We start from the raw sequence: 21,811 nt of genomic DNA on the forward strand, positions 1-21,811 counted from the left end.
TACAAATGAGGAAACTGAGGCAAGAAGAGGGAGGGCTCTGCTCTTCCCCTGCAGCAGAGCTCCCTCCCAGAACTCCGGCTTCCTCCCGTCTGATGGGGGGGGTACCTTCTGCGAGTCCCCCTCCAGCTGCAGCCCACACTGCAAGCTTCTAGAAGAGTCTACGTGCCCCGCCTCAACTTCCTTCCCCCCTACACCACAGTGCTCTCCTTAAGATGCCCCGGGACCCCCCAGTGTTGCCCTGGGACATCCCTCCACCCTCCTGTGCATGCTAGGCGCCTGCGGCACCCGAATCTGCCCCTCCTACCCTCTCCCCTCTCCATCCAGTCATGAGGAAAGCATCAGACAAACGCAGAACAAGGCGCTTTCTGCAAAAGCCCTGACCATCTCCTACAGGCGGCAAAGGTCAAGGAACAAGGTCACAGCCCGGAGGAAGCAGAGGAGACCTGACAACTGAATGGGCTGTGGGGTCCTAGATGGGGCCCCAGGCAGAAAAGGCGACTCGTAGGCTCTGAATATGGTCTGCAGCTCAGCTCAGGGTGTTGGTATCAGTCCTGACAATACACCGCGGTGGGGGAAAATGTTAATGTCGGAGGACACCCCGTGAGGATCATATGAGGATTCTCTGAATTGTATCTACAACTTTCCCGTCAATTTTAGATGATTCAAAATAAAATGTTTGTTCTAAAGCCACACTTGCAGGGCCTCCTTGGTTGGCCTCCCCTGTCCCCCTGCTCCTGCCCTCACCCCAGAGTCTGTCCTCCCCACAGCAGCCACCAGAGGGCGCCCGTGAGCACCTGAGTCAGGTCCCGCCCTCCTCTGCCCACAGCCCTTCAGGGCTCCCACCTCCCTGGGTCAAAGCCAAATCCTTGGTGTGGGCCCCAAGGCCCTGCAGGACCTGCCCTTGTCCCCTCCCTGCCCTCCCCTCCTCCCTCTCTCCCCCTCTCCCACTCTGCTCCAGCCACATGGGCCTCTTGGCTGTTCCTCCAACACGCCAGGCCCAGTCCTGCCCCAGGACCTTTGTACGGGCTGTGCCGTCAGCCTGGAATGCTCATTCCCCAGATAGTCACTTCCTTCATGTCTCCTCAGATGTCACCTTCTCAGCAAGCTGCCCTGATCTTTCTACTGAAGGTTGTAAAATACCTCTTTGCCCATTTCACTCCTGTCCCTGTTGCTCTTCCACATTTTCCCCCGCTGTGAGACTGACCAGTCTTTAACCCCGGGTACAATTTCCTTCCTTCTTATATCTCCTGTTTCTTGAATGTCTTCCTCTACCAAAACTCAAGCCCACAGGAGCAGGGGATCTTCGTTGGTCTGGTTCCCTGCTGAATCACCAAGGCCCGGAAGGACACCCAGCACACAGTAGGCGCTCCTTAATTCAAGTTCACTCCCTGGGCAGCCCCTCCTCCCAGCGGCGTCTCTGGCTAAGCTCAGCCCATTCCAAAGGGTGTCAGGCTCCTCCCTGAGCAAACACTGCCCGTCTGGCACGAGGCCAGGCTGAGGAGGAAGAACAGGAACCCAAACTGGCCTCAGCGGACTTTCGCCAGAACTCGGGGACATGCAGAAGCCCTGCACCATGGAGGAAGGACTTTTACAAGATGCTGAGCTCAGAGTGTTGGGTGGGGGTGGGCAGGGGCAGTCCCCAGACCTCCTGCTCTCCTATCTGCCTGACATCCCTACTTTACTGTGCAGCTCTAGGCAAGTAGCTGCCCCTCTCTGAGCCCGAGTGCAACCTCTGTCTAACAGGAAGGCGGATGGGACATTGCAACCAGCTTGTCATTCTGAGTTCTGGTTTGGGGTGGGACCGTTTACCCCAACGCCCCATGACTGAGATTTGATTACTCACACCCTCCTTTGCTGCTCTCAGCCGCCCTGGGTCATGCTGACTCGAATTGCACCCATTTTACAGAGTGGAAAATTGAGGTTTTGATAGGCAAAGTGGCTGGCACCTAGATCTATCTGACTCCGTGGGTTTTCTCTCCAAATCCCAGGCAGGTGGGATCCGACAGTCAAGATATATCCCCTTCCAACCCCACAGACTCCAGATTTGAAGGCTCTCCACTCCCTGGGGGTGACCCCCAATTCCAGACCAGCTATATACCCCAAGACTCATATGCCTGTGCCTCCCTGGCCCCAGAGGGCCCTCTCCGTCCCAGACAAAGAGACTTGAGGTGCAATCGGACACCCGGCTGGCCAGGAAGCTCTCTTTGTCTTGCACTTTGGGAAGCAAACGACCCAGAAAAAACTCTTTCCACCCCAGCCAGTCCTCTGTAGGTTCTGGGTTTCCTTTGCCCTGGGGACCATCCAGCACCTTGCCCACAGGAGGCTCTGCACACCGCCCCCCCTTCTCACTTTTCTCCATTGGCAAGTTTTAGTCAGAGAAGGAACAAGTGAGATAAGCCCAGTGGGACCCCTCCCCGGCACCCTGCAGGTCCCAGCAGTGGGCGGAGGTGGGTGCCACTGCCTGGAAACTTTGGGAGTCTCTTCAGAAACTCCAGGAGGAGCTCCCTTGCCTGCCACCTCCCTACCTGGGCCTCCCCTGCTCGGTTTTGGGGGATCAGAGACCAGCCGGTGCCTCCTCTGCCTCCCTGGCACCACCTGGGCCAACAATGATCCTTTTAAGTCTCTGGCTCTGGCGTCCTGGGCAGGTTGCCAGGGGGTGATAACTGCCAGCCAGATAATCCCTTAGAAATTATGTCAAATGCCCACGCAGAGTGTCAGTTTCCTGCTTTCCGGGCAGTAGAGGGGAGGTGATGGGGGTCCCAGGACCCTGTGGCCAGGGAGCTCGGTCTGAGCAGAGCAGGGTCGGGGGGAGGGTGTGTGCTTACCTGTCTAGGAGGCGGGGTGGCCTCTGGGCAGGCGGCAGGAGCCAGGGCTTGGGTGCCCGCCTGGCATGGGGGTGGGGAGGGGCCCTGCGATTTGAGCTCTGTCCTCCCCACTTGGTTCCCCAACTTTTCCTCCCTCGTGGAGGCAGCAGTTCTGTCCCGAGGCAGGTGGAACCAGCAGGACGAGGTGCACAAGGCCAGTGAGAGACCAGCAGCTGGTTGGGTGTGTGGCTTTGTCGCAAGGTGCTCTCACGTGGGAGCAGCTGGCCTTAACCCCTGCTTGCCCAGAGGCCAGGGATGCCGAGTGATTGCCTTGCTCACGCTGCTGCCCGTGAGGCCCTGGCATCGGCGTGGGGACTGGAACCCACAGGCGGGTCCTCGGGAAAACACCTCCTGGCTCCCCTTCTCACGGCCCTCCTTGAATCTGGGACTGACGAGCCCTTCCAGCAAGCGCGCCATCCCACAGATTACCGCAGAGCTGGCTCCTTCCACCAGACAGATCTGAGCACAAATTCTGCTCCTTGGCTACCAACTCACCTGCTTGGATTCCTATGCTAGGAGTGTCCAGCCGTTTCCCTGCTGGGCAGCTTTGGGCATGCCACGAGTCTCTTCAGTTTCCTCAGCTGAAAAATGGCAAAAACACCAGCCCCAGCTTCCTAGGCCTGTTTCAGAAGTTGGATAAATGAATGGATGTCTGGAAACTGCTTATGGAACCATGCTGGGTACACAGTAGGTCCACACCCTCTAGCCACTACCCATCCACAGGTTGGAAAGACTAGGGTATGGGTAAGTGTAAGACACACGTCGGGTTGGGGCACCCGGGTGGCTCAGTTGGTTAAGCGTCTGCCTTCAGCTCAGGTCATGATCCTGGAGTCCCTGGATCAAGTCCCGCATCGGGCTCCCTGCTCGGCAGGGAGTCTGCTTCTCCCTCTGACCCTCCCCCCTCTCATGTACTCTCTCTCGCTCTCTCAAATAAATAAATAAATAAACTTAAAAAAAAGACACATGTCGGGTTTGGAAGGCTCGGCATGCAAAGAAGAACGTAAAATAACTGGTTATTTTTAATACTGATTCCATGTTGAAATGATCGTATTTGGATGTTTTGGGTTAGACAACACATATTGTCAAAATTAATCTTACCTGTTCATTTTTCACTCTTCAAAATGTGGTCACTAGGAAATTTAAAATGACATTTTAAGTTTTAAATTTAAATTGGCTTGCGTGATAGTTCTGATGGACAACGAGGGGCAGGTGCTTAATGCATACTAATGCGTTATCTGTGGAGCCCGCCTTTATGGACCACTTTCCTCATAGTTGTATCGCATCTGTGTTGTTTTCCAAGTATTTATTAGCACCTGAAACTGCCTTGTGTCTTGTGCCTGTTTATGTCTTTTCCAGAATGTCGCCTCACTGAGGTTAGGGATTTTTGTCTTGCTCATTCCTGTGTCCCCGCGGCCTGGAACAGTACCTGGTACACAGTAGGTTGCTCAATAAATATTTGTGGCATGAATGAGTAGATGAATGAATGAATGAATTATGGGGAGGGGGATGGAGGGATGCCTGAGTCCCTACCTGCAGCATCTGCCACTAATGGTAACAGCCATGGCGGGGGAGGGGTGCAGGAAACCAGGTAACCTGCCCCAGCGGGGGAGCCTCAGTTTCCCAGCCTGCAAAATGGGAACCCAGGGGCAGGAACCTGAGAGGATGAAGTAAGAGAATCAGAAGTTGCGACCGCACCTTGTGACCAGCCTGGATCCCTGCCCCTCCTTTCCTTTCCCTGCCCAAGCTTTCCTGCCTCCCACAACACCAGTTTGGGGTTGTTTTACCCAATAATGCGCGCACTCTAAAGGGTCAAGTTGTCATTTAGGTTGGCTAAAATCAGCAGTACCATTGCCACCCCACAAGTTCTCCCTTCCCAGAGGCACCCCCTCTTTAGCATCTTTTAACTGATTATTTTGACCTTCACTTCCGCATGTCTAAATAAGACCTGTTTTGCCACTTTTTGGTTTTTTCAGCCTTAGTATTGACTTCCCTCCAGGAGACATTCAGAATCAACCTGAAAGTTGATTTTCCTTTTTTTTGATTTGGCTCCTTTTCATGATCCTTATGATTGGCCCAGCCCCCAGTCCTTCTCCAGTTGGAGTCAATAGTTGTCAAATTCAAGCATCTGAACCGCCTGGAGTAGGGTGCCCGGGGTTGGGGGGTTTTCCTTGAAATTACAGATTATAGGTCCCACCCGTGGACTGTTTGATACAGGAAGTCTGAGGCTGCCTGAGAATCTGCATTTCTAACAAGCTGCTAGGTGAAGCTGCTGCTGAAGCAAGGACCACACTTTGAGAACCGTCTCTCTAATTTTTCAAAATAGATTTAAAATGAGGGGTGCCCAGCTGGCTCAGTCAGTGGAGCGTGTGACTCTTGATCTCGGGATTGTGAGTTTGAGCCCCATGTTGGGTGTAGCGATTACTTAAAAAAATAAAATCTTAAAAAAAAAAAAACCAGATTCAAGATGATTCAGGAGATCTATCCATGGCATGTGTCCAAAGGGCTCTTCCTGGAGGCTTTTTGTTATTGTTGTTTTAAACGGTGGTAAAATGCACACAACATAAAATTTACCACTCTCACCACCTCTAAGTGCACAGCTCAGCGGCATGAAGCACACTCACACCGTCCTGCGACCACTCCCCCCCTCCATCTCCAGAACTTTCCATCTCCCCACATGGAGACTCTGTCCCCACGAAGCACGGACTCCCCACCCCCGCCCCAGCCCCGGCTCCCACCCTCTCCTCTCTATCTGTGTGGACGGGACTCCTCTGGGGACCTCCTGGGAGTGGGGTCCTGCGGGATGTGTCCTTCTGGGTCTGGCTCTTCTCCCTGAGCCCAGTGTCCTCGGGGTCCCTCCGAGTCGTGGCAGGTGTCAGGGTCCCTTCCTTTCTGAGGCAGAATAACATTGCAGTGTGTGAATGGACCACACTGTGTTTATCCTTCATCCTTTGATTCCCTTAAGTCTTTGGGCTGCAGTCTGGGTTGGTTCTCTTCTGATAGAAGCTGGGGATTCCTTTTGCCACATCCTGAGTCCTGTTCTCCATCCTTCCCTTTCTTGATTTGTCTCCTTGTTTTGACGGAAAACATTTCAGAAACATCTTTCTAACCTCTGGGTGTGGCTGTGACCTGCTCCATCTTCCTGATTCCCCATCATTCCATTACCAAGCACCCCAGAGCCCAGTCTCCCACCTACTTTGCCAGCACCCCAGACAGTGATGAGGGACCATGTCTCCGAGTCAGACAGGCCTGGGTGAAAATATCCTAGGTCTGTCCCTCACCACATGGGTACCCAGACTCCTCCACTCACCCCCCAGCAGAAATCGTTAGTCATGAACAAAACACATATAATACCAGCATTTATTACCCCCGAATCATGATCTCAGAATTAGTAAACACCTAGCCATATCATTAATAAATTCACCATTAAACTTTAATGACAATATGAACACAGTAATTCTTAACACTGTACGTAAATATTCGCAGCATGATTCTTTGTGATTTCCAGTAAGTGACTTCAACGTTCTGAGATACTGTTTTCTTTGTGTGTAAAACGGAAATGATAATAGTCCCCATCTGGTTGATCAATACTGTCAAATATTTATTTTCTTCTAGGTGTTATGTTTTATATTAGGTACTGGGAAAGTATTAGTAGTAAAAAAAAAAAAAAGGCAAACAAGAAATAGGTCCCTGACTTATGGAGAGATTGCTGGGAGGCTTTTGCATCTAGCCTGACATTTTAATTACATTGTTACTTATAACTTACTTTCCATTGTATTATACATAGTGTTTTATATTATATATGACACTCATAATTATATACCAACATTATCTATTATAACATCATACTTTTTCTAGCAATGATATTAGTATGCCTATATCGTAATAACACATATTTTATATCCTGTGCCTATTAGTACAAATCAAATTTTTTTAAAGATTTTATTTATTTATTTGAGAGAGCAAGAATGAGAGAGAGAGAGAGCACATGAGAGGGGGGAGGGTCAGAGGGAGAAGCAGACTCCCCGCCGAGCAGGGAGCCCGATGCGGGACTCGATCCAGGGACTCCAGGATCATGACCTGAGCCGAAGGCAGCCGCTTAACCAACTGAGCCACCCAGGCACCCGGTGCAAATCAAATTTATTTTGACTTATTCCATCACTTATTACGTCATTATAACGACTACTTATGACAAAGCACATACCATAAGTAAGTGTCATCTGCAACATGATGTTAAGTAGCTGATTAACTGTAGACAGCGCTTGGGTTTACCACGTGTGACGGTATTCTAGCAAGAGGATTAGACGACGCGCATGGAGCCGCCCTTCCACCCCCTGGGCGCGAGGGGGCGCTCGAGACGCGGGGACGCACGCAGGCCCGCCCCCGAGCCCCGGCCGGCGGCGCGCCGCGCGGTGCGCCGGCGCACGCTGGCCCCGCCTCCGGGCCCGCCCCCCGCTCCCCGGGCCCGGCCCCCTCCCTGCGCCCTCCAGCCGGCGGCGGTTGTTGTTCGGCGGCGGCGGCCGCAGCTCGGGTGCAGCCTCCGGCCGCCCGCCCGCCCGCCCGCCGGTCCGCGCGCGCGGCCATGGAGCTGGAGGTGCCGGAGGAGGCGGGGAGCGCCGAGGCGGGGGCCGTGACCTCGGAGGCGGCCTGGGCCGCGGAGAGCGGGGCGGCGGCAGGTAACGGTGCCGGACCTCCCTCCCTCCCCGCTCCCCGAGTGGGCCCGCCCGGCCTCCCCCGGCCGCGGCCCAGTGGAGCCGCCCGAGCGCCGGAGGGGCGCCGGGACCCGCCGCGGGGAGGCCGGAACGTTCCACTCGGGGGCGCTCGCGGGGGGGGATGGGACACAGCGGGCGGGGGGCTCGCGGGGGCGCCGCCCTGCCCGGGGGCTCCGGGGGCGCGTGCGGGGCCCGGGTCTGGGAGGCCGTGGGGCGAGCACCCCCTTCGGAGGCGTGCGAGGAACGCGGATCCTCACCTCGGGGCGGGGCGGGGCGGGGGGCTGAGGCCACGCGGTGGGTGGGCGCGCTGCCTCCGGCTGAGGGCGCCTGGGGACGGCATCCCACCCAGTCTTGTTGGGGGTGGGGAGCTGCTCTGCGAGTGTGGGACGGTGCAGCACCCCGTTCTGGTGAGCGGCCATGCTTCTGAGATAGGCATGGCCGGGGAGGTGACACTGTCCCAGATGTGCCTCCGCCTTCCTGCGCCGGCCGCCTTGCTGGGGTCAGCTTCTTGGGATTCCCCCCTGTGGGCCCATCTGGGTGGAGAAGGGCAGGAGTTGCGGGGGGCGGGGGGTCTTTGAGGCATCTGGGCCAGCCTCCTGACTATCCCATCTCTCTTCGTGGGGGTCACCAGCCCCGGCTTCTAGTGCACTGGCCATTCATTGCCGTTCTGGGCCTCAGTTTACCTCCTTGTGACAGGAGGGGATTGAGGACATGACATCTCGCCATGCTTTCAGGGCCAGGGCTCTCTCTGCAGGCAGGTGGGGGGAAAAGAGTCACCCCCCTCCCAGCCTTGTCCCTGGACACTGGAGGGCGACTGTTGGTGTGTAGGGCACTGTTTCCTCCCTCGCCCTCCGGAACAGCAGGTGTGAGGAGCGACGTGGCCTTCTCCTCCAAGCTTCCTTCTGGGTCACATTCTCAAGCTTCCAAACAGAAGTTTCCGGATCCGCAGGATCCTCTGCTCTCACCAGGCAGCCCTCGCTAGCAGAGGCCCTGCAGACACCCACACGGACATCCGTCCTCCTTCTCCGCCAGGCCTCCTGAAGCTTCCTTGGCAGGCGGGATATGCTGTGTGGCTGAGGGGGGGCGGGGGGTGGGCGAAATGTCTGGAGAGAGAGCACTGGGGCCAGCGAGAGTCCCCCCCACCCCCTGCCCCGGGCTCTGAAAGGCTCCCGCCGCTTCTGTCCCTACTGCCATCTGGAAGCGCTCGGTAGATTACCTGCTTCCTTTGACCATCCGGTTGCCTCGCCCTTGTTCTTGGCTGGGGATTGGTGCCCTGGCCTGGCTAGCCCTAGACGTGGTTCCGGGACCCAGCCACCCTCCTTTATCAGACCCCTGACCTCCACCATCAGCCCTCCAACTGGGGCTGGTCAGAGACAAAACAGCCCAAGACTCAGTGACCACAAGAAAGCCGCATAGCAAACATTTATTTTATTAGGGGCTCAGTGAGCCAGATGAGGGCAGATAAGGTCCCAGGCCCAGCAGCAGCTGGGTCTAAGCATGGGGACCTGGAAGATAAGGGGCCAGCCCCGACTGCCTGTCACCAAAATCCGCAGAAGTCTGACTCCCCTGGGAAATCGTTTAGCTCACTCACTCTAAAATTAAGAGCGGCTGCTCCCTTTCCAAACTCCTTTCTCCTGATGTAAATCCTAAGTTTGGGTGAAAACCGTCCAGGCTTGTCCTACTGCTCATAGAAATGTAGAAATTCATAAACACGTCTGCTTATTTTTTGCCAAGATGGTTCCGTGCCCCACCAGGGGCTCTCTGCCTCGGCGCTATTGACGTTTTGAGCTGGAAAATTCTGTTCTGGAGGTAGCTTCCTGGGCACTGGAGGGGGCTGAGCAGCATCCCTGGCCCCGGCCGTTCAATGCCAGGAGCACCACCCCTGAGTTGTGATGACCATCAATGTCCCCAGACATCTCCAGGGTTTCCTGGAGACACAGTCACCCTAGATGAGAACCTTTGGTCTCACTCTGTTATTCCATAATTTGGGTTGCTTTTTATCTGCAATAATCTGAACTTCCCAGCCCCTTGTTGGTATCAATTACTTTCTTCAGAGAGAGAGAGTACGGGGCCATGGTTAAGAGGGGGCAAAGCCCAGTTATACTGCCTGGGTTCCACTCAGTTGCTGTGTGACTTTGAAGGGCAAATGCCTTGACTTTTCTGAGCCTCTGTAGCCCCATCTGTAAAATGGGTGATGTGTATACCTGCTTGGGGCTGGCTACGATGAGCCTCACCTGAGTTAGTGACTGTCAGCATGTTGAGAGTGCTTGAGGAAAGACAGCCCGTTTTAGGCACCAGCCATTACTAGTTCAACCAGCCTCCTGCTGAGGACCATTCTGGCTGCTTCTGGAATCCACCTTTTGCTGTTACCAGCAATGCTGTGGTAAACATCCTTGAACATGGCCCCTAACTGTGGCGCTTTAACTTCTAGCAGTTGAAGTCCCTGCTTTGGAATGTCTGGGCCGTGGTGAGCTGCTTGAAAATTGTTATCTGATGCCTCCTGGCTTTCCAGAAAGGTCTGGCAGGGGCTGAGAGAGACCCTCGCCACAGTGTTGCCAGCTCTGAATGTTACCAGCCTCCTTAGTTTTGGCTAGTGTGATGGAGGTGAAATGATGTCTTGGTGTTTAGAATCTGGTTACTTTAAATGCCCTGATCTTTGCTCCCGAGGCCTGGTCCAGAAAGGGCCGGATGGAGTTCTCCGCTGGCTTTTGGGGGCTTGGATGCATTCATGGGGTCAACTGTTGGGACCTGTGACCTGCCTGTGGGCTTTTGGCCTGAGCTGTGGTCTGGTTTTCTGAGCCATTTCCCTCCTGTCCTTCCGACTTGCATGATATCACAGAACAGTTGGCTTCATTCCCAGCCCCCTCCAGCCCCCTCCCACATCTAATCTGGTGGCAGATTATGCTGGTTTTGTCTTCAGAATGGACCCAGAGTCTGCCTACTTCTTCCCGTATTCTCTGCCCCACCTGGTCTAGCCCCATCATCCATCGCTGGCCTGGTACCCCGTCTCTTCCTTGCTCCCTACAGCTCATTCCAGAAGGCTCCCATTAAAAACTGACTTAGGTCCCACCCTTCTCTGCCCATAGCCCTCCAGGGCACCCACCTCCCTGGACGACCTGCTCTCCCCTCCTCCCTCTTTCCCCCTCGCCCACTCTGCTCTGGCCACACAGGCTCCTTTGCTGTTTCTCCCACCCACCAGGCGTGGTCCTGCCCCAGGGCCTTTGCACATGTGCTCTCTGTCTAGAACATTCATCCTTCATATCTGTGTTGTTTGCTTCCTTAGCTCTTTCAAGTTTTTGCTCAAATATCTCCTTCCCAGTGAGGCCTCCCCCAACGTTGCAGGAGGCCTGAAGAATGGAAAGGAAGATGGCGCAGCCCAGGCAAAGACCTGGTGCACTTGAAAAACAGCAGGGGCCCACGGGGCTGGGGTGGGACATTGTCTTCGGAGGCCTCCTTGGTAGTTGTGGGCTAGTGGTCCCTCCCCCCCTTGTTGCCTGTCAGCTGTGTCCCTTGGAGGCAGAAAGCTCCCAGTTGGAATTCTGCCCTGGATGCTTCTTGGCAGTGTGACACTTTTACCTCTGACGGTTCAGTCCCCTCCATGGAGAGGCCTTGGGAGCTAGACTGCTCGGTTCACATCCCAGGTGCATCCTTGGCCAGCTAGGGGGACACGCCGCCTCAGTGTCTCCATCTGTGAGATGGGTCTGATGCGTGTACCTGTCTCATGGGGCTCCATCAAGTGGACGGACTTGCAAGCCCTGAGAAGCGCCCCTGGCAGGTAGCCAGCTCCATGTGGGTGCTGGGAGTTTCCCTCCTCAGAGGGACAGGTGAGTTCCAGGGGGCCACATGTGGTCTGCTGTTTCTGTGCAGAACCTGGAACAGTTACGGGTCTACTATCAGACTCCGGGTACACAAGGACACGCGGGTGCTTCTTACTTTGTCCTCGAACAGTGCTCATTAAACCTTGATCACGCACCTGCCGTGGACCAGTGGGGGTTCTAGGTGCAGTGACCTGGGCCACTCCCTCGCGGCTTTCATGGCGAACAAGTAAACAGATAGGATCAGGGGTCGGCAGCCTGGACCTCTGGGGCCAAGGCCCATCCGTCCCCAGTTTCTGTCAATGAAGTTTTATTCCCACACCGCCACACCCACCCACTCACATGTTGTCTGTGACGACTTTTGCTTGTAGACCTTATGGTCTGCAGAGTCAGAAATACTCACGGTCTTGTGCTTTATGGAAAATGTTTGCCATCCCCTGAGGAGAGCGTGCTGGTCAGTGGTGAGCACGTAGTGGGGAAAGGAACAGTCGTGGTGATGCCAGCGCAGGGCTGGCTGCAGCTGGGGTGGTCAGGGAGGAATGCAGCCGCGGGTCGAGTGTGCCAGGCAGAGGGATTAGCCTGTGCAAAGGCCCTGAGGTAGGAACAAGCTTGATTCATTTGATCCAAGGAAACAAAGTCCGTGTTTTGGGGGACCCTGAAACAGGCAGGGCCAGTCATGTGGGGCTGTGGCGGGGGGGCCCTGGCGCAGTACTCTGGCCGGTTGGTAGGGAAGGAGCTTCCCACGGCAGGTGGCAGGTGAGCTGTGCTGAGCCAGGCTGGGGGCCTGAATGGAGGCTGTGGGGGTTGAGGAGGGTGAGGGAGCCGCGGAACCCAGGAGGGATCGGCCTGTGCCCTGGAGCTGGTGGGGGGGCGGTGGGGAGGGCCCGGGAAGGAGCAAGTTCCAGCAGGCTCATGCTGATGTAGGAGGGGCAGCCTGGGTCTTGACCTTGGTCTTGACCCGGGGCTGACCCTGCCTTGCCACAGACACTGTGCCTCTGAGCAGGTGAAGTTCCTGCTCCCCATCTCGGCCCCTCTCAAGGTGAGGGCAGCGGGGTCCCAAGGATTCAGGGGACAGGAGCAGGGCGAGGCCTGCGGCCGCAGGGTAATGCTCACTGAATGACGGCCCTGTGACGTTGGCTCCGGGGATCTCGGGCTCCCAGGCCTTTCTGCCCACATCGCCTGCCACTGTGACTGAGCCTCGTGTCACCAATCATGACAAGGCCGGTTGAGACCCCACTGGGGATTGCCTGCCGTTGCCAGCTGGACTGCCTGCGTGTGGGGATTAGAGATGTGGGGGATTAGCCACGGGGCCCTGCACCCGCTCCTCCACCAAGCCACCCTGGAGGGCTTCGGGTCCAGCCCGAGGGGCCCCACGTGCTCGAGCCAGTGTGAAGGCATTTTGGCTTCGGTTGGAAAAAGGAACCCCCAACATTTTGTCACAGTTGCTTTCTGTCTTGTGTGTGCACCATGCACACATTTCTTGGCCTTTATTCTGGATGCGTGGGGTTGCCGTTGAAGGTTTAAGGAAGTGGGGTGCAGTTCGGGCATTTGTGTATGAAGGACACCCCGAGGTGCGCTTGGGCTAGTCAGTCCCCTTCTCGTTGCTCATCCCCATTCCCACATTTAATAATTCACATCTCAGAACTCCCTTTGTTTTCTGGGAACTGGGTAGTTGTATCTTTCCCATATCCAGTTGGTCTCTCAGGTCTTTTTCTTATTTATTTGTGGAAGCTCTTTATATATCCTGAAAGGTTTTTGTTTTTGTTTTTAATTTATGACATAGCGTGAGTAGTCTTTTCCTATCTTCTCTTAAAACGGTAATTAATGCCAGGCAGGTATCTTTCTATTTATGTGGTCAAATTTATCAATCTCTCCTTTTATGGTTTCTCAGTTTGGTGTCACGGATGGAAAAGTGTTCCCTGTTCTGAGGTTATAATTTTTCTAGTACCTCTGTAGTTTCACTTAAAAAAAAAATCCTTCAAAGTCTTGCTATATTTGGAATTTATCCTCACACAAGGTGTTAAGAGAGTTTACTGTTCCATGTTTTTCCAGGTGGCTCAGGGTTGTCCCAACTCCACTTTCTGGATAATCTGCTTTCCTCCCCGATTTGAGATGCCACCTTCATCACATACCAGATTCCTGCACGTGGCTGGTCTATTTCTGGACTTTCTATTCTGTCCCACTCATCTGCCTGGTTCTTGCAGCAGGCAAGTCTGTAACTACAAGTAATAACATGTTTCCTTTAAAAAAACAACAATCAGACCTGTGGTCAGGAGGAAGGGAAGATTTCTGTTTCCTGCTCTCTGTTTCTAGGAGCAGATAACCACCATTCCAGGTGGTTTTCCGTGTTCATACCTACCTTTTCTTTTTTAACATCTTACTTTGAAAATTTTCAAGCCTGCAGGAAAAGTTGCAGGCTTACTGCAGCATTCGGCCCTTAGCCGAGATTCACCAGCTGCTGACAGGCATTTCACCACGTGATGTTATCTTTTTACTGAACGTGTATTATCGTGTGTGTGTGTGTGTGTGTGTGTGTGTGTGAGAGAGAGAGAGAGAGGTGCTGCGGGTCATTGCGAGTCAGCTGCAGACATGATGCCCCTGTCCTAATACGTGGGTGTAGCCGGTTCCCCATGATTCCCAGCAGTTCTGTCCCGTGAAGTCTCCACGAACACGGAGTTCGCGAATATGAAACAGGCCTCCTGCAGGAACACAGGGTTAGGTCCCCGTGAGCCTCTGGTCTCGACATTTTCAACATGGAATTTGTGTCACGTGTGTGTGTGTTTCTATTTAGACTCTTTGTAAACTATGTATCGTTGATTCACTAACACTGAACTCAGGGCAGCCGGCGGAAGCTGGTCTAACGTGTGTTTTTTTTTTTTTTTTAAAGATTTTATTTATTTATTTAGTTGAGAGAGAGAGACTGAGAGAGAGCACATGAGAGGGGGGAGGGTCGGGAGGGTCAGAGGGAGAAGCAGACTCCCCGCCGAGGAGGGAGCCCGATGCGGGACTCGATCCCGGGACTCCAGGATCATGACCTGAGCCGAAGGCAGTCGCTTAACCAACTGAGCCACCCAGGCGCCCTAACGTGTGTTTTCTGAGGCGCATCACGCACAGCCTTCTAGGCTCAGGAGCCCCAGACCATGGCAGCTCTACACTCGGGGGCCACTGTGGACACTGAAAATCACCGACAGAAAGCACAGACATTTAAAACGTGTCCCCTCAGTAGGCCATGGAAAGGGCCCTTATCTGTAGTACAAGAAAGAGACCCGAAGGCCGAGTGACCTCTGCTGGACACATGGGCGGGAGGTGACAGATTTTTCACTCCCCTGGTGTGTCTATGGGTGACCTCGGAAGGCTCAGGAGTATTGATTTGGGGCTGCAGATGGCCAGTGGGTAAATTTGCAGGTAAGGGATCTGCAAATAAGGAGCAACTATGTATCCTATAAGCAAGGATATTCTCTTCGCTAAGTGCGGGGATCAAGTTTAAGAAGTTTAAATCTGGTCCGCAGTCAGGATTCACGTTTTATCAGTTAATCCAAAATTGTCCTGGATGGCAGTCTTTGTCCCCTCGCTAGGATTCAGTCCGGGATCACACTCAGACCTGGGGCAGCAGGTCTCCCAGGGCCCCGACTAGACAAGACTTCCTCCCAGGCAGACGTGCGCTCTGTGGACCCGGCCCCACCACCTGAGGCCTTCCACCTGAACTGTTGTGAGTGAGCCACCCCCTGCTCCAGTCCCTTCAGTGCTGGCCCTCTGCCTGCCTCTTCAGGAAGCCCACCTGATGCTCTCCAGCCTCAGGCCCTGGACTTTGGTGGGAGGCCTGCGTCTGGCATGGACATGTGTGTAACCGTGTTTGTGGCGAGGGTGGTGAAAGTTCTGGAATCTCCTTTCTCTTTTTCTTGAATGCTTGGACTTTGGAAAACTGTCTACTGGCCTAAGGCCTGCTAAGTTCTGGATTAATGGCCTCCCTCCCCCTGTCCTTTGCAAGGCTTCCTGTTTACCACTCTGGAAACGCATTTGCTTTGTGCTGTGAGATTGAGGTGGGGGGAGTAGGACAGATCTCAGGATTGGGGAGGAAGGGTAGGCTGCTGGTCAGGGCTCTGCCCCCGGAGACTGCCCCCTGCCTCCATTCTCGGCACCCCCAGGTGTACCTTCCCCTCCAGCCACACCAAACCCTTTCTTTGCTGTTCCACAAAGGCATCCCATCTTGTTCCCACAGGACCTTTGCATGTGCTCTCTCCCCCTTAGAATGCCTTCGCCCTTCACCTCCCTCATTGGGTCCGTCCGTGTGGTAGTTTGTGTGGGCACCTCGCTCTTCTTCCTGGCTGAGTGACGTTCTGTAATATGGATAGAGCGTGTTTTGTGTCTCCATTTGTCTGTTGATGGACACTGGATTGTTTCCACTTTTTGTCTGTTGTGGATAGTGTGTCCACGAACATGCTCAGGCAGGTTTTTGTGTGGATGGATGTTGTCATTTCTTTTGGGTGGACACCCAGGAGTGGAAGTGCCGGGTCGTGTGGAGACTCTAAGTTTAACCTTTTGAAGAACTGCCAGACTTATCCGCAGCAGCTGCCCCACTTTCCATTCCCACCAGCCGTGCCTGAGGGCTCTGATTTTCCTCCATCCTGGACATTACTTGCTCCTGTGTGTCTCTTTGACTCTGGCTGTCCCAGTGGGCATGAAGTGCTCTCACTGTGGTTTTGATCTGTGTTTCCCTGACCGATCAGTGATGTGGAGCGTCTTTTCATGGGCTTGTTGGCTGTTTGTACATCTTTTGTGAAGACATGTCATGTTCAGACCCTTTGCTCATTTTTCATTTGAGTTATTTTTTTTTATTGAATTGTAAGTGTTCTTTATGTATTCTAGATACTATTCCCTTCTCAGATCTGTGATTTGCAAATATTTTCTCCCATGCTGTAGGTTGTCTCTTCACTTTCTTGGTGGTGTCCTTTGATGTGCAAACATTAAAAAATATATATATATTTATTTATTTTTAAAGTAGGCCCCATGCCCAACGTGGGGCTTGAATTCACGACCCCAAGATCAAGAATCGCATGCTCCACCAACTGAGCCAGCCAGGCGCCCCAAAGTACAAACGTTTTTAATTTTGAGTAAGTCCAGTTTATTTTCCCTTGGTTGCTGGTGCTTCAGTTGTCATATGCAAGAAACCATGGCCTGACCCAACGTGATGAAGACTTAGGCCTATTTTCTTCTGAGAGCTTTATTGTTGCATCTGTTACGTTGTTTTAGATTTCTCCTGTGTTTTGAGTCACTTCTGCATATGGTGTGAAATAGGGTCCAACTTCATTCTCTGTGCGTGGAAATCCAGTTGTCCCAGCGCCGTTTGCTGAGACTCTTCTTTCCCCTTGGAGTGGTCTTGGCAACCTTGTCAAAATCCGTGGACTGTGGACGTGTACGTTTACTTCTGGTTCTCACTGACGTATTCTGGACCACTCCCTGATGTCTCTGTCTGTCTTTATATGCCAGGACCACACTATCTCGGTTACTGTGGCTTTGTAGTCAGTTTTGAAATGGGGAAATGTGAGAGGCACCTGGGTGGTTCAGTAGGTTCAGCGTCTGACTCGGTTTTGGCTCAGGTCATGATCTTGGGTTCAGGGTCGTGAGATCAAGCCCTCCGTGCTCAGCGGGGAGTTGGCTTGAGGTTCTTTCTCTCCTTCTGCCCCTCCCCCCTCATTCTCTCTTTCTCTTTAAAATAAATAAATAAATCTTTAAAAAAAGAAATGGGGAAATGTGAATTTTCTAACCCTGTTCTGCATTTTATACTTTAACGTATTCAGTTTGGCTTGGCTCTTAGTTCCTATCAGTGTAGCTCAGAGCCACCATGTTCTTTTATTTTATTTTTTTCCAAAGATTTTATTTATTTGACAGAGAGATAGTGAGAGAGGGAACACAAGTAGGGGGAGAGGGAGAGGGAGAAGCAGGCTTCTCATCGAGCAGGGAGCCCGATGCGGGGCTCGATCCCAGGACGCTGGGATCATGACCTGAGCCAAAGGCAGACGCTTAACGACTGAGCCACTCAGGCGCCCCCACCATGTTCTTTTAAACCCATATAATATGCCACTCTGCACACGCTAGTCACTCATTCCTGTTGCTCATCAGCTCGTTATTGAGCACTTAAGGGGGAAGTGCCAGGCCTGGGGGAAGCCCGTCGCCAGGGGAGCCCAGAAGGAGCACAGGAAGAGGCCAGCACCCAGGGGTCAAGGATTCCCACCTTCTCCCGCTCTCTTGAGCTGCACGGGTGGCATGGATATTCATTCAGCAAATGGATCAGACTCCAGCCCTGGCCTGGCCTCCAGTCGTAGCAGGGGCCAAGGTGGATCCCGGGCTTGCCTCCAGGAAACCCCCAGTCTGGAAGCGGCTGGAGACAGACCTTCATCTTAACAGGCCACACGTGGGTCCTCACAGTGACAATGGCAGCAAGGCCTGTCCCATCCCTGTCCTCATCTCCTTACTCTGTTCCAGCCACTGGGGCCTCTGTGCTGATTCCCCAACTCTGCAGGCACAGTCCTGCCCCAGGACCTTTGCACTGGGTCCTCCTTCTGCCTGGGAGGCTCTGCTGGCTCTAGCATGGCTGGTTCTTCCCCATCTCCTTCCCTCCGTGTGCTTGTGGCTCAGGCTGGAGCCTGACTGCCCGGAATCACATTCATCCATTCCCACTTTTTCCTGGGTAACCTCAGGCCAGTGACCTGACTTGGCCTCTCAGAGCCTCGGCTAAATGTAGGTAGCCATAGTACCAACCTCACAGGGCTGTGGGGAGGGTTTGATGAATCACATGTAGGTGCACCAGATGGTGCTGGCCCCACATTCAGCAGAAGTCAGCTCTTTGTTACTGTGTCCACGTTCCTGCTACTTTCTAGCCGGTCGCTGGAGCTGACTGGAGCGTCAGAGTTGGTGGTTCAGTGGTTAGCGACAAAAAGCAGGCTGTGCCTGGAGGCTCCTGCTCCCCCATTTGCCTCCTGAGCCAAGCCCTTAGTACCCTGGGCCCCAGACCTTGTCGTGACTCCCGTTGTCACCACCAGGGAGAAGGGAGCAGGTGCTGGTGGCCCTGTCCCGTGCCCGGCACAGGCCTCCCTGAGCCGTAGCGGTGAAGCAAGACGTGACTCCTGCCTCAGGAGGCTCCTGGCCTCTAAGAGAGCAGCCCCTGGAGGACCAAAGGCACAAAGAGAAGGTCTGAACTGAGCAGGGGTAGGAGTTATGATAGGGGGTTGGAGAATGGGTTAGGGAGCCGTCTCAGCCAGGCGTGCAGGGAGGGTCTCTCTGAGGAGACTTTTGATCCAGGCCTGAATGGTGAAATGGGGAAGAGCATCCTAATCAGGGAAGTGTGTGCAAAGGTCCTGGGGCAGGACTGTGCCTGGCACATGTGAAGAACAGTGAGGAAGCCGTGTGGCAGGAGTGCAGTGAGTAAGGGCACAAAAGGTGGAGGGGAGGGCAGGGAGGCCTTCTGTGTAGAAAGCCCCCAACCCACTGTCCTTATCTGTGCTCAGGGGCCATGTGGAAACCCCAAGCATATCAGGTAGCTATTGCTGTGAAATAAATTACCCCAAAATGTAGTGGCTTTAGACAGTGGCACATGTTTACTATCTCATGGTGTCTGTGTGTCCGGAACCCGGGGGTGGCTGACTGGGGGGTTGCGGCACGGGGTCTCGGGGTGTCTGTGTGTCCGGAACTCGGGGGTGGCCGAGCTGGGGGGTTCCGGCGTGGGGTCTCAGATCACGGTGTCTGTGTGTCCGGAACCTGGGGGTGGCCAAGCTGGGGGGTTGCGGCGTGGGGTCTCAGGGTGTCTGTGTGTCTGGAACCCGGGGGTGGCCGAGCTGGGGGGTTGCGGCGTGGGGTCTCAGTTCAGGGTGTGTGTCCGGAACCCGGGGGTGGCCGAGCTGGGGGGTTGTGGCGTGGGCTCTCAGTTCAGGGTGTCTGTGTGTCCGGAACCCGGGGGTGGCTGAGCTGGGGGGTTGTGGCGTGGGCTCTCAGTTCAGGGTGTCTGTGTGTCCGGAACCCGGGGGTGGCTGAGCTGGGGGGTTGTGGCGTGGGCTCTCAGTTCAGGGTGTCTGTGTGTCCGGAACCCGGGGGTGGCTGAGCTGGGTGGCTTCAGTGCAGGGTCTCAGATCAGGGTGCAGGCAAGCCTCCTGCCTCATCTGAAGGCTCGACCCGGGCTGGAGGAGCCGCTCCTGAGCTGCTCTCTCATGTGGCTGGTGGCAGTTGTCCTCGGTTTCCCAGGCCACTTACGTGTCCTCACAACATGGTGACCACTTGTCCCCCAGAGAGCAATCCAAGAGCAAGGGAACACGGTAGTGTCTGACCTGTGTCGGAACTCACACGCTCTCACTTCAGCCGTACCCCATTGGTCATACCCACAGCTGCTGCAGAAGCATGTGGATACCAGGGGGCCCGGCCCACCGGAGCCCATCCTGGAGGCTGGCCACCCCAGCGGGCAGCTCGCTTGGCTTCGGAGCCTCCCTCTCTCATCTGCAGAATGGGGCCGTTGTGGCCCTCTCCCCACAGGGTGGAATGCAGCACCAGCGAGAGCTTGAGCTGAGCAGCCAGCCCATGCCTGACGCAGAGGGACCCTCGAGGGGCAGGGGCCCCTGTGGTAATCCCAGAGCCCAGTGGGCGTCAGGGGCCTGGTTCCAGCCTGGCTCTCCGCCAGCTTACTGGCCGTGCCCCACTTAGCCTCCATGTAAAACAAATCCAGCCCCCTGGGATTCTGGAAGCCTAGACACGCCCTGCTGGGTAGGCTGGCCCACACTGGGAATTTACTGCCGTGTTGAGAGAACGCCCAGCCCCAGGTTCCCACCGTCCGCCTAGAGCCTGACGGGCAGACACCTGCATGAGTGACGAGCCCCGGGCCGAGGGGGGCCTCCAGCTGAGCAGCCCTGGCTTGCCTCGGTGGCTCCTGGCGTTTTAGAATTCAAGTGCAGTATTGCATACCAGCCCTGGCTTCCGGGGAGTAAAAATATATCTGGGAAGAAAACTGGGCCAAGAAACCTCACACGTTGGTCCTGAGACAGCGCATGATCTTCCATCGGGCACCTGCTGGGGCGGGGCTCCTGTGCTCCTGCCCTCCTGTCCTCAGATCTGGCTCGTCCACAGGCCCCTTCCCCTGTGGAGGTCTGCAGTTGCATGTCCAGCGATGGCCACCTGGTGTCCCTTGACGAGCCCCCATCCCCCACACCTAGGCAGAGTGCTGCTGGCTCCCGGGTTGGGTGGGGAGCCAGGCCTCAGGCTCCTGACCTGCAGGGCCCTGCCCTGGGACTCTATAGGGGACAGTCAGGCACCTGCGGGGGCAGGGGGTGTGCTGGGAGGACAGCAGCACTGACAGGTGGCCCCCAGGTGCAGCCACACTTGCAGCTCATCACACCTCTTCCGTTAGGTCAGGGCTTGGCAAGCTTGCTGTGAAGGGCCGGATGGTCTCCGTTGTAAGTGTTCAGTTCGGCCATTGTAGTGCAAAAGCCATGGTAGAGAGTCATACATGAGTGGGCGTGGCTATGTGTCAGTAAAACTTTATTTATAAAACAGACTGTGGGTTTGGTCTGCAGGGCACAGTTGGCTGGCCTGAGTTATATTACCAAATCTCTCTCTCTCTCTCTCTCAAATAAAATCTTTTAAAGTTGGGGGGAGGTGCCTGGGTGGCTCAGTTAAGTGTCTGACTCCTGGTTTTGGCTCAGGTCGTGATCTCAGGGTTTAAGATCGAGCCCTGTGTCAGACTCCATGCTCAGCGGGGAGCCTGCTTCTCCCTCTGCCTCTGCCCCTCCCTCTGCTCATGAGCGCTCTCGCTCACTCTCTGTATCTGTCTCAAATGAATAAATAAAATCTTAAAAAAAATATCCCTCTCCACACACACCTTTGTTCTTCCAGCGGTGTGAGTTAGGCTGCTGTCTGAACATAAAATACCCTAATCCCACTTCTTTGAGCCTCAGTTTCCCTCTCTGAAGAAGAGAGATGAGAGGCATTGCCCAGCACAGACCTGGTGGGAAGCTCATGGCCTTGCTTTGCATTCAGCCCTTCATCAGATGTCCAGGTCAGGGACCATGTGAGAGCTCCATTCCCCATGCTCTTCCCCTGAGGCTTCCTCCTCCACGCAGCCCTCCAGGATTTCTCCGCAATGCGCACTGAGGTCGGCTCTGTGCCTGGGAGCTGGTATGGGGGTCACTGAGGGAGACGGGGAAGTGGCCTGTCCTCCAGAGCTCTCAGTGGAGCCAAGAGCGCTCTGAAGGTGGCGTGGCGTGGGTTCCAGAGGGAGCTGCCAGGAGAGGCTAGACCTGGAATCCCTGGGGTCCCAGGATGGGCTGGGGAAGGCATCCACTGAGCAGAGAGGAGGCGGGGAGGAGATGTGCCTGGCCCAGGGCCCACGGTGTGAAGGAACCTGAGCAGCAGAGGACCCGACAGGCTGGGCGGGGGGATGGAC

The 21,811-nt window shown here is 54.9% G+C and overlaps 1 protein-coding gene across 5 annotated transcripts in view; it reads left to right on the forward strand.

Moving 5' to 3' along the window:
• The first annotated feature begins 7,338 nt into the window (after positions 1 to 7,338).
• Positions 7,339 to 21,811, forward strand: part of PIP5K1C (phosphatidylinositol-4-phosphate 5-kinase type 1 gamma) — a 50,711-nt gene continuing 36,238 nt past the window's right edge. For all 5 annotated transcript variants that reach the window (XR_010406224.1, XM_045863335.3, XM_045863333.3 and 2 more), the window contains exon 1: positions 7,339 to 7,537. Coding sequence is in view for 4 of the 5 variants with exons in the window: in XM_045863335.3 (XP_045719291.1) it covers positions 7,444 to 7,537 (94 nt within the window). In the remaining variant the exon portion in view is untranslated. The remainder of the gene's footprint in view (positions 7,538 to 21,811) is intronic.

The sequence above is a fragment of the Mirounga angustirostris genome, unplaced genomic scaffold, assembly GCF_029215605.1.
Source record: "Mirounga angustirostris isolate CCGP_5_RB_7025 unplaced genomic scaffold, mMirAng1.0.hap1 SCAF_1, whole genome shotgun sequence".
In the NCBI taxonomy this organism is placed as follows: domain Eukaryota; kingdom Metazoa; phylum Chordata; class Mammalia; order Carnivora; family Phocidae; genus Mirounga; species Mirounga angustirostris.